At 44.3% G+C, this 12,457-nt stretch overlaps 1 protein-coding gene across 1 annotated transcript in view; it reads right to left on the bottom strand.

The window, feature by feature from the left end:
• Positions 1-12,457, bottom strand: part of NIBAN1 (niban apoptosis regulator 1) — a 74,142-nt gene that overhangs the window by 18,856 nt on the left and 42,829 nt on the right. Inside the window, exon 6 of the mRNA XM_075507835.1 lies at positions 155-270. Coding sequence (XP_075363950.1) covers positions 155-270 — 116 coding nt within the window. The remainder of the gene's footprint in view (positions 1-154; positions 271-12,457) is intronic.

Raw genomic sequence — 12,457 nt, 5'->3', positions numbered from 1 at the left:
TATCAGTAAGCAGTATCTTGAAATCTTGGGTATTTCTACCTACTAGGTTTTTTTTTTAATGCCATTTTTTCCCAAGATGCTTTACAACCTTCACTATCCTCAGAGCTGCCATATCCCAAGCCAAAAAAAAAAAATCAGGAAGATATTCTTTTACCTCTTTTTCATTGCCAGTTATCATTTCCCACATCCCATAGTGGCCTTTCTCTTGCCGGAAGAACTGAATGGCTTCTAAGAATGCCTGGACTTCATACGTGGTCTGCTTGAGAAAATCTGAAGAAAACAAAAAGTAACACAAAGGATTTACCCATAAATAACCTTTAAAAAATAACCATCCTTTTTTGATCCATCTTCCTGTTCCACATGCATCTAGCAGTAATATTTTTAAATCATTTACTAAACCTGAATGTCTGAAGACCTTGGGCTTTCATTAAGATTTAGAAGTGTAATGTTGAACTATCACATTGCACATATGAACTATCACAAGCCATCCCATCTAATTTGATAAGTTAAACCAACACCAGCAAATGTTAATGTGGAGCACATGATAAGGTAAAAGTTTTACAGCAGCAAGCCTTGTCTGTGGTAGGCTTTGACAAGGCAGTCATTAACATATGAAAGCTCACCCCTTGCCTTTATACCTATGAGCAATGTAAGATGGTACATGGGAAAACTCTGACAGCACGTACCAGGGCCAAGAGTTGGGAGCTTCTGCTTCTTCAAGAATAGAATTAAGAATTTAAGATAATGATAGTCAGCTGATTGCGGCATGTTGTATGCCCTTGATAAATTGCTAAACCCTGAGTTAACACTCCCCAATAAACTTTTCTTTCCTTTGTTTTATTAAGGAATTGATGATCAAGATGATTTTTCAGGAGCATACAATAAAACAGACGTGGATAAAGTAAGCACTGTGTTCATACCAATTAAGCACAAAAACTTCTGACAAAATCATGCTGCTTTCCCTAAATATTTCAGGAATGTTTAACCACAGCTCTGGAGTATCTGGTTATCGTCCATGGCTACTGCTGCTAGATGGTAGCCCTTCCCAAGAACAATGTGGTGGCCTGGGGACACTCTGTTGTACAAATGAGACCACAGCACAGAAAAACCTGAGAAGTGGCTGAGCTAGTTTGCTCTTACAAACTCCGGATAACCAGTCGTGCAACAGAAATTACATCTCAGGCAATTTGTTCTTTCCAAAGGCTTTCAAAAGAGTTGCAGCCAACACTCTCCTTCACAGGAGAGTGCACGAAAACACAGCCAGTTAAGACTGCAACAGCAGTTATACAGCAGAACTAGTTTGTCATGATTTGGGGAGAAACAGGCTCCCTGCCTCAAAATGTGGAAAAGCTCCCTAGAGCAATCAGACTTCTTGACAAACCTGAGTAAGAAAAACCACCACTGAAATACTTCAGGAATTCAAGTGCTGTGTCTTTGCTATGAAACACAGCTTCAGGATTATTGTGAGGGTTATTATCTTAAGGGAAAAACAAAGCCACAATGGTTTATTGTCCCCTCTTCAAGGTTATCTACTTGCAGCCTTGATAAGATGAAGTCCTGTTGTGCACACATTAGGAAGAAAGGAGGGACGAAGAATGTTAATTCTCTCAAAGGTAAGTATGCTGCTTTAAAGATACTTATATGTATAAACAATTGTTAAGTGAAGAGTCAGAGAGTAAGTTCTCAAGCCTTGCCTGCCATGCAAGACACTTCTTTTGACTTGTTCATGAAACTTCTAAAGAGAGAGGCTTTACAGGAGGCTTGCATACATGCCAAGGTCAACACAGGGATTATACAAATTATGGGAAACACGAAGGATTAACACTACAGTAACGCCTGAAATATCTCCTCCATGCACATTACACAAATACAAAAGCTACAGAAACCTACTATTAGTATCATCAATACTTCACCCTGGCTACTGCTTGAAAACAGCACCGTATAGATTTTATCTACGTGGAGGGCAATGAGGTTTCAGATCTGCTAAGAGCCCAAATGTCAGAATTTGCCCTTTCGGAGTTTCTCCTGGGCCTAATAATTACTTTCGGAAGGTATGTTATACACACTGAGGTGCAGTAAACACTCTCTCAGTGCCACTCTACGGATGCCGTCCCTGTTTTGCAGATATTTGGAGGTCCAGAGAGATCACACAATTTCTTCAAGTTCACACGATGATGAAACAAGAGAAAAACAGCCAGGTAAAATCCCAACCATACCTTCACTGCTACCTCCATGATTTATAGCAGTTTTAATAGCAAGTCACAAACCAGGATGCTAAAATATCAGTGAAAGAGTTGTAAGTTAGTGTAAGAGTAAGTAAGTTAGTAAGTTAGAGTTGTAAGTTCACTGCCAAGAGAACATCCTCTGATGGCAGCTTTAATGAAAGAATGGAGTATTCCACCTGAGAAACTGGTGGAGCGTTGCATCCAAAAGCTTTTGTCCTCCCAAAATTAAACTGAATATTTTGACGAGGGCCGGGCTTGGATGGAGGGAGGGAGAACTGCAGCTCCTGCAGCCCTCCAATCGTGACTCACATGTTTTCCTTCTTCACAGCTGTGCTCCCTCCTAACCAAAAGGGACAACAGACCATCCAAAGGGCTGGGTCTTGGACCTGCTGGGATGATGATGCGCCAGTGCTGACAAGAGTCTGCCCTCTAAGATCATCAAGTTTTAAACTCCATGCTCAAGGGATTATTCTCCTCTCTGTTCTGACTTGTCCCCAACCCCGTAGAGAAGTGGGAAGAAGGGGCTAAAAATCCAAGAGCGATTCATTTGAATAGTTCATGGGAAAAATATCAAGCTGTAAGTACCATAAAATCCCAATCACGCATTCTTTCCTATGCCAGTAAACACAGGAGAAAAACACAATTATGGCAGTCATACTACAAAAACAGCTCAAAGTAGAAAGGAAGCTTTATCCTTAAAGGCTACTACAATTACTTAATTTAGGCAGTTTCATTCTCACTTTCCATAGGAGGAAAAGATTGCATCAGTGATAAGGCACTGAACAACTAGATCCATCCAGCATTGGCTTGTGCAGAAGCTGTTGGTGAGGCACACAAGACAGAGGCACATTCATGGGATACGGCTCAAGAAAAGGGAATTGTACCCAAGCTGAAAGGAGCTGTGGTGCACATCCTCCAAGATTTCAGCAGGGAAGAGCCAGGGCTTCTGTAAATCAGATCTAGCAGTTTATGAAAAAGCTAGAGGACTGTGGCAGGCTTGGCAGCCAGCTCCGTTATGCCATAGCAAAGCAAGAAAAACAATGAATAAGCTGTTGGGGTAGCCCCGCTTGCGTGCAAGAGAGAGGATGGTGCGTGGGAGATGGAAGCAGACGCTGCAGCTGCAAACAGGGCAGGTGGTAAACCCCAATGGTATCAGGAACGATTATTCATCAGCAGAAAGGACAACGTGTGCTTCACTCTCCTGAATGCCCTTGCAGGGGCTTCCCCTTCAACAAATCTGGCTGGCACCTATCATGAGTGATGCATCTGTCCCCACTGTTTGTAGAAAGTGGAGCATGTTAGGGGAGCTTGGTGCAGTGCTGGTTTTAGGTCATCCTTATCCAACTCCCATATGAAGACATAAAGTTTACTGAATGTCCTCCAGCAAAAGGCTGGTGAGGCTTTACAGGTACCCAGACTGACACTACGTGCTTAATCCAGGCTGGTCTGCACTTGGAAAATTACCCAAGCAGCTTCTCCAGCTGCTAATGAATACAAAATCAGCTTATTTGTGGAGAGCAAAACAAAATTGTTTGTTCTGTTTAATTTTAAAATAAGAAAACTCAGCTAGAGACTCTATCTTTACATATCCAAGTGTGGAGCCTAATTATAAAAACAGGTAAGATATTGCTAACCATAGATTCCTTTTATAAACATAACAGAATAACTGCTATAAAGCTCCTTTTTAAAAGACGGAAGGACATCTGGGAACACCATGACTTTATAAATCTCCCCAAATTTGCATGTGTCTCAGAGGCACAGCTGAGTTTGTTCAGTACTGCAGAGAGGTGTCTGTAGGAAAGAGCTTCCTTGCAGCATATAAATAGTTTAAATCCCTCTTAAAAAAAAAAAAATCTCAAACCTTAACTCATTAAAATGATACACAGACGATCAGGCTACTTGACACCCAGTAAGAGTGCACTTGCACCCGGTGCAGAAGTGTTAACTTAGAGGGTCCCCTTCCTAATTTCAGCTGTATCCGATGTTTCAGCTGCTGTGGGACTTGCAGTCTCCTAATGAGGTGCTCCAGGCTATGAGCTGCAGCTCCTTCTCTGTCACTTGGCAGATGAATGTCCGGTTGTACAGAAGAGTAACGAGGAACTCTTCAGTCCCAAGTTTCTACGTGCTCTCCCATCCACTGCAGGACAGCTGCACCTTTGTTTGAAGACGGACGTGTCGCTGGCACATTGTTTAAAAGCCCCTCGGGAAAGGCTATCTGAACAATTTTTCTGGCTCACTAACACTTCTCGTGTGCGTCTAAAGACAGCAGTGGAAATTAATTGCCCTGGTGAATTCAGTCTCATCCGTAGCCATAGATCGACCGGTCTTACATCAGTCAATACACTGAAGACCTCTGTGCAAAAACTTCTGTAAACAGGCCTCGTTACCAGAGAGGATAAGTGCCGCAGACCTCACTGCCTCTAGCTAAAATTGTGGATTTTCAGCAAGTCTAGATAATATGAAATCTGTATTTGAACATTCCAGTTCAAATTTTGTATCTGTTTGTACTGCAGACTGCTGCGTTGAGTCTCTTGCTGTGCTTTGCAGCGGAAAGCTCAAAACCAGCTGATGTTTAATCGCTTAGATGCTGATTTTTCTTAATTACAATCAAAGGAAGATGCCTCTTTAACATTACATATTCTAACCTGCCACGCTAGCTGCTGAAAAGTGAGTATTTCAATATCCAGTTTAAACTGTGTTCCCCTCTGAACAATAATTGTCATTAATGAAGCTATTCAAACTCATTATTGCAGCATGAAAGAGGAGGCTAAAATGGTCATCAAACAACAGGAATGCCACTGGTGTCTGAAGACAGATGGTGTATTGTTTATCCACTTAAAAAATATGAAGGCAACAAGTTCAATAAGGCCAAATGCAAAGTGCAAAGTCCTGCACATGGGTCGGGGCAACCCCAAGCACAAATACAGGCTCAGGGGAGAATGGATTGATAGCAGCCCTGAGGAGAAGGACTTGGGAGTGTTGGTTGATGAGAAGCTCAACATGACCCAGCAACGTGGGCCTGCAGGCCAGAAAGCCAACCGTATCCTGGGCTGCATCACAAGAAGCATGACCAGCAGGTTGAGGGAGGTGATTCTCCCCCTCTACTCTGCTCTCGCGAGACCCCACCTGGAGTACTGCGCTCAGCTCTTGGGGCCCCCAACATAAGAAGGACATGGACCTGTTGGAGCAGGTCCAGAGGAGGGCCACGAAGATGATCAGAGGGTTGGAGCACCTCTCCTATGAAGATGGGCTGAGAAAGTTGGGGTTGTTCAGCCTGGAGAAGAGAAGGCTCCAGGGAGACCTTATAGCAGCCTTCCAGTACCTGAAGGAGGCCTACAAGAAAGCTGGAGAGGGACTTTTTACAAGGGCATGGAGTGACAGGACAAGGGGTAATGGCTTTAAATGGAAAGAGGGTAGATTCAGATTAGATATAAGGAAGACATTCTTCACTATGTGGGTGGTGAGGCACTGGAACAGGTTCCCCAGAGAAGCCTCGAAGTGTTCAAGGCCAGGTTGGATGGGGCTTTGAGCAACCTGGTCTAGTGGAAGGTGTCCCTGCCCATGGCAGGGGGACTGGAACTAGATGATCTTTTAAGGTTGCTTCCAACACAAACCATTCTATGATTCTATGATAAGTAAAGGCTTCATATAAGTAGCAGCATAGCTCATTTCTGTACCACTCGTGCAACCGCGTGGAAAAGTCCATCTTTGGGAAGAGCAGGGAAATGTTTCTCCAGCTCCTGGCAGGACTTCAGTCAGATGCAATAACCAGACAGCGAGAATTTTCCACCTCCCAGAACTGATGGGGTGTTTTGCTCTACTGAGACACCAGTGGTTCTCAGCTCCCTTCTGCATCTTGGCTAATTCTGCAAACTGTGACTCGCTGATTTTTGGATGCAGCAGCAGCATTACCGTGTTAAACTGTTCGGAAAGCCAAGGAACTGCAGTCAAGATGTTTTATGTTGTGTAAAAACTGAGTATGTAATTCTTCAAAACAAACTGAGTGCCCCTATTGCAAGCCAGTAAATGTCCTTCTCCCATATGGGCTTTTCTTACAATAAATTTATTACTTTTATTGTTGATAATAGTGAAGGGTTATAGTGACTGTGGACAAAGCGCTTTACCAAAGTGAGCTAAACCACTGAGAGTAATCTAAGCTTTTTGGCTGACATTTCACAAAAGGCTGAGGCCCAAAGACATAGAATGAACAAGCGTTAAAACAGAATCCAGAAGTCTGAGCTCACAGGGCATGGGTTTTAATTAAAGAAATGCTGATTCTGACATAATGCCCATCATCTGATTACCAAAACTTGGAAGTAATCCACCCTGGCTTTATCTGTTTCCTGCAGTGCTCACATCTACATATACATTCCTGAGCTGGAGGGCTGCCTACAGTTTGGTTAAAGATTCTTCATTCAGTGAATATTATTTTCCATACGGTCCCTGAATTCTTCCTGCAGGTAACTATAATTGATATTAAAGCAATCTGGCATCCAAAGATGGCCGTATTTATAAGAGAGGATCACATAAAGGCCCATAGGCAGGAAGGTAGCCTTGCCTGGCTCTTGCCTACCATCCTCAATAACTGCAGCTTTGCTCAAATGTCTCTTCCCAACACAAGTTGCTAACAACCTGATATACTCTTTAGTTCCCTCCTACAAGACAGCAGGGCCCATGAATACCTCCTCAAATCTTAAAAAGCACAGGCTGACTTTGGTTAAGGAGTGGGGAAGGCAGGAGGACAGTCACTGGAAGGAAATGAAGATGACCAAGGAGTCATAGAATAATAGAATCATTTGGTTTGGAAGACTTTTAAGCTCATCAAGCCCAACCATTAACCTAGCGCTGCCAAGTCCACCACTAAACCATGTCCCTAAGCACCACATCTACACTTCTTTTAAAAACCTCCAGGGATGGTGACTCCATCATTTCCCTGGCAGCCTGTTCCAGTGCTTGACAACACTTTCGGTGAAGAAATTTTTCCTAATATGCAATCTAAACCTCCCCTGGCACAACTTGAGGCCATTTCCTCTTGTCCTATGGCTTGTTACTTGGGAGAAGAGACCAACACCCACCTCATATTCAGCCAGCTATCAAACAACACCCCTAGGTCCTTTTCCACTGGGTAGCTTCCCAGCCACTCTTCCCCAAGCCTGTACCATTGCATGGGGTTGTTGTGATCCAAGTGCAGGACCTTGCACTTGGCCTTGTTAAACCTCATACAATTGGCCTCAGCCCATTGATCCAGCCTGTCCAGGTCCCTCTGTAAAGCCTTCCTACCCTCAAGCAGATCAACACTCCCACACAACTTAGCGTCATCTGCAAACTTACTGAGGATGCACTCGATCCCCTCATCCAGATTATTGATAAAGATATTAAACAGAATTGGCCCCAATACTGAGCCCTGGGAAACACCACTTGTGACCAGCCACCAACTGGATTTAACTCCATTCAGCACAACTCCTTGGGCCCAGCCATCCAGGCAGTTTTTACCCAGCGAAGAGTACACCTGTCCAAGCCATGAACAGCCAGTTTCTCCAGGAGAATGCTGTGGGAAACCGTGTCAAAGGCTTTACTGAAGTCTAGACAGACAACATCCACAGCCTTTCCCTCATCCACTAAGCGGGTCACCTTGTCATAGAAGGAGATCAGGTTGGTCAAGCAGGACCTGCCTTTCATAAACCCATGCTGACTGGCCCCGATCACCCGGTTGTCCTGTAATTGCTGTGTGATGGCACTCAAGATGATCTGCTCCATAACCTTCCCCAGCACTGAGGTCAGGCTGACAGGCCTGTATTTCCCCAGATCCTCCTTCTGGCCCTTCTAGATGGGCGTCACATTTGCTAACCTCCAGTCAACTGGGACCTCCCCAGTTAGCCAGGACTGCTGGTAAATGATGGAAAGGGGTTTGGTGAGTACTTCCACCAGCTCCCTCAGTACCCTTGGGTGGATCCCATCTGGCCCCACCGACTTGTGTGTGTCTAAGTGGTGTTGCAGGTTGCTAACCATTTCCCCTTGGATGATGGGGGCTTCATTCTGCTCCCCATCCCTGTCTTCCAGCTCAGGGTGCTGGGTACCCAGAGAACAACTGGTCTTACTATTAAAGACTGAGGCAAAGAAGGCATTAAGTACCTCAGCCTTTTCCTCATCCTTTGTCTATGTTTCCCTCTGTGTCCAATAAAGGATGGAGATTCTCCTTAGCCCTCCTTTTCTTGCTAATGTATTTATAGAAGCATTTTTTATTGGTTTTTATGGCAGTAGCCAGATTAAGTTCTAGTTGGGCTTTGGCCCTTCTAATTTTCTCCTTGCATAACCTCACGACATCTTTGTAGTCCTCCTGAGTTGCCTGCCTCTTCCTCCAAAGGTCATAAACTCTCCTTTTTTTCCTGAGTTCCAGACGAAGCTCTCTGTTGAGCCAGGCTGGTCTTCTTCCCTGCCGGCTCGTCTTTCGGCGCATGGGGACAGCCTGCTCCTGTGCCTTTAAGGTTTCCTTCTTGAAGAATGTCCAGCCTTCCTAGACTCCTTTGCCCTTCAGGACTGCCTCCCAGGGGACTCTGTCAACCAGTCTCCTAAACAGGTCAAAGTCTGCCCTCTGGAAGTCCAAGATACCAGTTCTGCTGACCCCCCTTCTTACTTCTCCAAGAATCGAAAACTCTATCATTTCATGATCGTTATGTCCAAGACAGCCTCCAACCATCACATCACCCACAAGTCCTTCTCTGTTCACAAACAACAGGTCCAGCGGGGCACCTTTCCTAGTTGGCTCATTTACCAGCTGTGTCAGGAAGTTATCTGCCACACACTCCAGGAACCTCCTAGACTGTTTCCTCTCTGCTGTATTGTATTTCCAGCAGACATCTGATAAGTTGAAGTCCCCCACGAGAACAAGGGCTAGCAATTGTGAGATTTCTCCCAGCTGCTTATAGAATATTTCATCTGCCTCTTCATCCTGATTGGGTGGTCTATAACAGACGCCCACCGTGATATCTGCCTTGTTGGCCTTCGCCCTGATTCTTACCCATAAACACTCAACCCTATCATCACCATCATTAAGCTCTAGACAATCAAAACAGTCCCTAACATACAGGGCTACCCCACCACCTCCCCTTCCTTGCCTATCCATTCTGAAGACTTTATAGCCATCCATTGCAGCACTCCAGTTGTGCGAGTCATCCCACCATGTTTCCGTGATGGCAACTATATCATAATTTTCCTGGTGCACAATAGCTTCCAACTCCTCCTGTTTGTTGCCCATGCTGTGTGTGTTGGTGTAGATGCACTTCAGTTGGGCTATCGATCCTGCCACCTTTTGCGGGGGAGAAACCCCTAATTCCTACGTGACCATTCTCAGGCACTTCTGTGGTTTCTAACACATCCATAACCCTTGTGTCTTTGCTGCTGCATGGATCTCCATCCCCTACATCCACTGAGACAGCAGACTGAAAGACCTTGCTAGCACACCGTCCCTCAAACATTGGTGTGCCGCCCTTAGGCTTATCTCTAGCAAGCCTGGTTTTATCCCTTTCCCCCTTCAAATCTAGTTTAAAGCTCTTTCAATGAGCCCTGCTAACTCCTGTGCAAAGATCCTTTTCCCCCTTTGAGACAGGTGTACCCTGTCTGTTGCCAGCAGGCCTGGTGTTGTGTAGACCAACCCGTGATCAAAAACCACGAAATTCTGCTGGTGACACCAGGCTTGGAGCAAGGTATTGATCTGCTGGCTCTTCCTGTTTCTTCCCTCATCATTCCCTGCAACTGGAAGGATAGAGGAGAACACTACTTGTGCTCCTGATCCCTTAACCAGTTGTCCCAAGGCCCTGAAGTCTCTCTTGATTGCCCTTAGACTTCTAGTTGCAGCTTTATCGCTGCCTACCTGAAAAATCAATAATGGATAAAAATTTGAGGGCCGTACCAGGGTAGGAAGTTTTCTCTTCACTCGGGCCCCGAGGCGGCAGCAGACTTCCCTAAGAACTGGGTCCAGTCTGCATATTGGGCCTTCTGTTCCCTTCAAAAGGGAGTCTCCTATGACAATGACCAGTCTTTTTTCCTTTATGGAAGCAGTCTTGATGCAGGGCGTAGGCCGACTTAACCTTGGCAACACCTCCAAGCTAGATCACAAAATCATAGAATCACAGAATCATTAAGGTTGGAAAAGACCTCTAGGATCATCTAGTCCAACCATCAACCCAACACCTAGATGAACCATTGTCCTTGTCATTGTTCAGTTCCACTTGCAGAGCCTCATACCTATTACGCAAGGGCACCTGGGAAGGTGGGGTAGTCACGGAGGAGATGCACCTGCTGTGCCCCGCAGGAAGTTGTCACCATTGCCCCCTATTCCTTAAGTCGCTGTGTTCAGCCAGGCGGAGGTGGCCTTTCACTGATGGGGAGAATGTTTGTCACTTACTGTAATTTTTGGAATATGAAAAATTAGTAGAAACGGCATTTAATTTTATGTGATCTCACAATAATATTTCCTTGCTTCCTCATCTATTTGGTGGAAAGCTGTCTCAGGCGAAGGCAGTGTCAAAACATCTATTTTGTAGCTCTTTCTTGCTGATCACCTTATATAGCATTTTCCTGGGACAAGAAAAATCTCTGTACAGATATCAGTGAAGGGCCTTCCTTCTTGTGATGCTACAAATAGATGGTAGGAGGCAGATAAAGCTGAAAAATATTTGGAATTTTAAGTGTCTTATCTTTGGTTTTAGCAGTCTCAAAGGATGGTGCTTCCACCACTTATTATTTCCACTGGACACTGCTACCCTCAATGGAATAGATTTCATGCTAAAAAATGCAAATAACATTTTTCCCAATTTTCTTATCCTTCCAAGTGATCCCCCTCTCACCTTGGCATCTGTTTCTTTCAAATATATTTAGATTGGGTTTTTTCCTCTGCTTTCCATTAACCGTGCTCTTTCAAAACTTAGTTCTTTTAAAACAAAAGCTGGTAAAAAAGAAAATACACAACCCCAAGACAGAGGGAGGCTGCTGAAAGAAAAGGCTGCTATCTTCAAGAAGTGTGGTGTCTTAACCATCTAAATACATGGGACATTTCCATCTCTTGTACTGGTACTTCAAAGAAAGCTATTGCATGCTGCCAGCCGTCGAAGGATTTGGGGTGAAGGCAGCTAGAGAACATCACAGAATAAGAGACGTTCCTGCAATTATGGAATCATTCTGCTAACCTCCCAACACCACAGTTAGGGGATGCCCATCAAATAAAAAAAAATGAGCATGACAAAGAACGATTTCCCTTTCTAAGAGTGATCTTTGTAGCACAGATTTCCTGCAATAGCATTTTTTCTAGCATTTCTAGTAATACCTGCCTGGGATTTATTTGCTGTGGGTAGGGACTGCGGTGATTATTGTCTGTTGCTCATACAGTTTCTGTTTAATGATGAGCAACTTTCTACTGTGAGGTGTATGAGTAATATCATCACATGGAGGACAGTGGACAGAACACAGAGAAGGGCTCAGAGAGAGAGCAAGACCACCAGATCATCACACTCTCAGAAGGCAAAAAGTGACCACCTGAGTTCCCAGCGCATTTTAAGAGCTGTTGCTTGTTAAGATACTACAGAAAGTTGGTTAGAAAGTCCATGGTCATCAACTCCAAAAAATAAGATTCTGGAAATTTCTGTCTCCAAAAAATAAGCAAATGGCCCCAACCCAAAGGGGACCACTGGTAAAAAAAATGAAAGTGAATCCATCTGCTTGAACCTGGGGAGATGAGGAAAGCTTGGGAACTGGACCTCAGGAAAAGATAGCTTGCACAGGGCTTGTAACACAGCTACAGAACCTCTAGAAATGATCCTCTGAATAAAAGGACACACCATTTACTTTTACAAAGTGGAGTCCTGTCATATTATTACCCAAATTGAGAACGAAGTAAAGTATAATGCCCTGGGTCTGAGAAGCATCAACCTTACAGCTCTGATGTTTTCCTAAGAGCAATGTACTATCATATTATTCATAGATCATGTGGTATAAAGCTGCTAACCACTAACAGAAGCTAGATGAGGTCATTTCCAAACAGGATACAACCCTGCAATAATACGCTGTATTTATAGCAAATCAAGTTTTGCAGCACAAGTTCCCTCCGAGACCATCAAACCAACATTCGGTGGGTTTTAACTATTTGCTTTGCAGCATGCAATGCCTGTATTAAAGCTGTTCAAAGCAGCACAAGACAGATTACAAGGTAACCTCCCTCTGCCGGGACCAGCTGCTTC

Source organism: Mycteria americana, chromosome 7 (assembly GCF_035582795.1).
Source record: "Mycteria americana isolate JAX WOST 10 ecotype Jacksonville Zoo and Gardens chromosome 7, USCA_MyAme_1.0, whole genome shotgun sequence".
NCBI classification, from domain to species: Eukaryota; Metazoa; Chordata; class Aves; order Ciconiiformes; family Ciconiidae; genus Mycteria; species Mycteria americana.
This window is presented reverse-complemented; position numbering and strand designations above follow the sequence as displayed.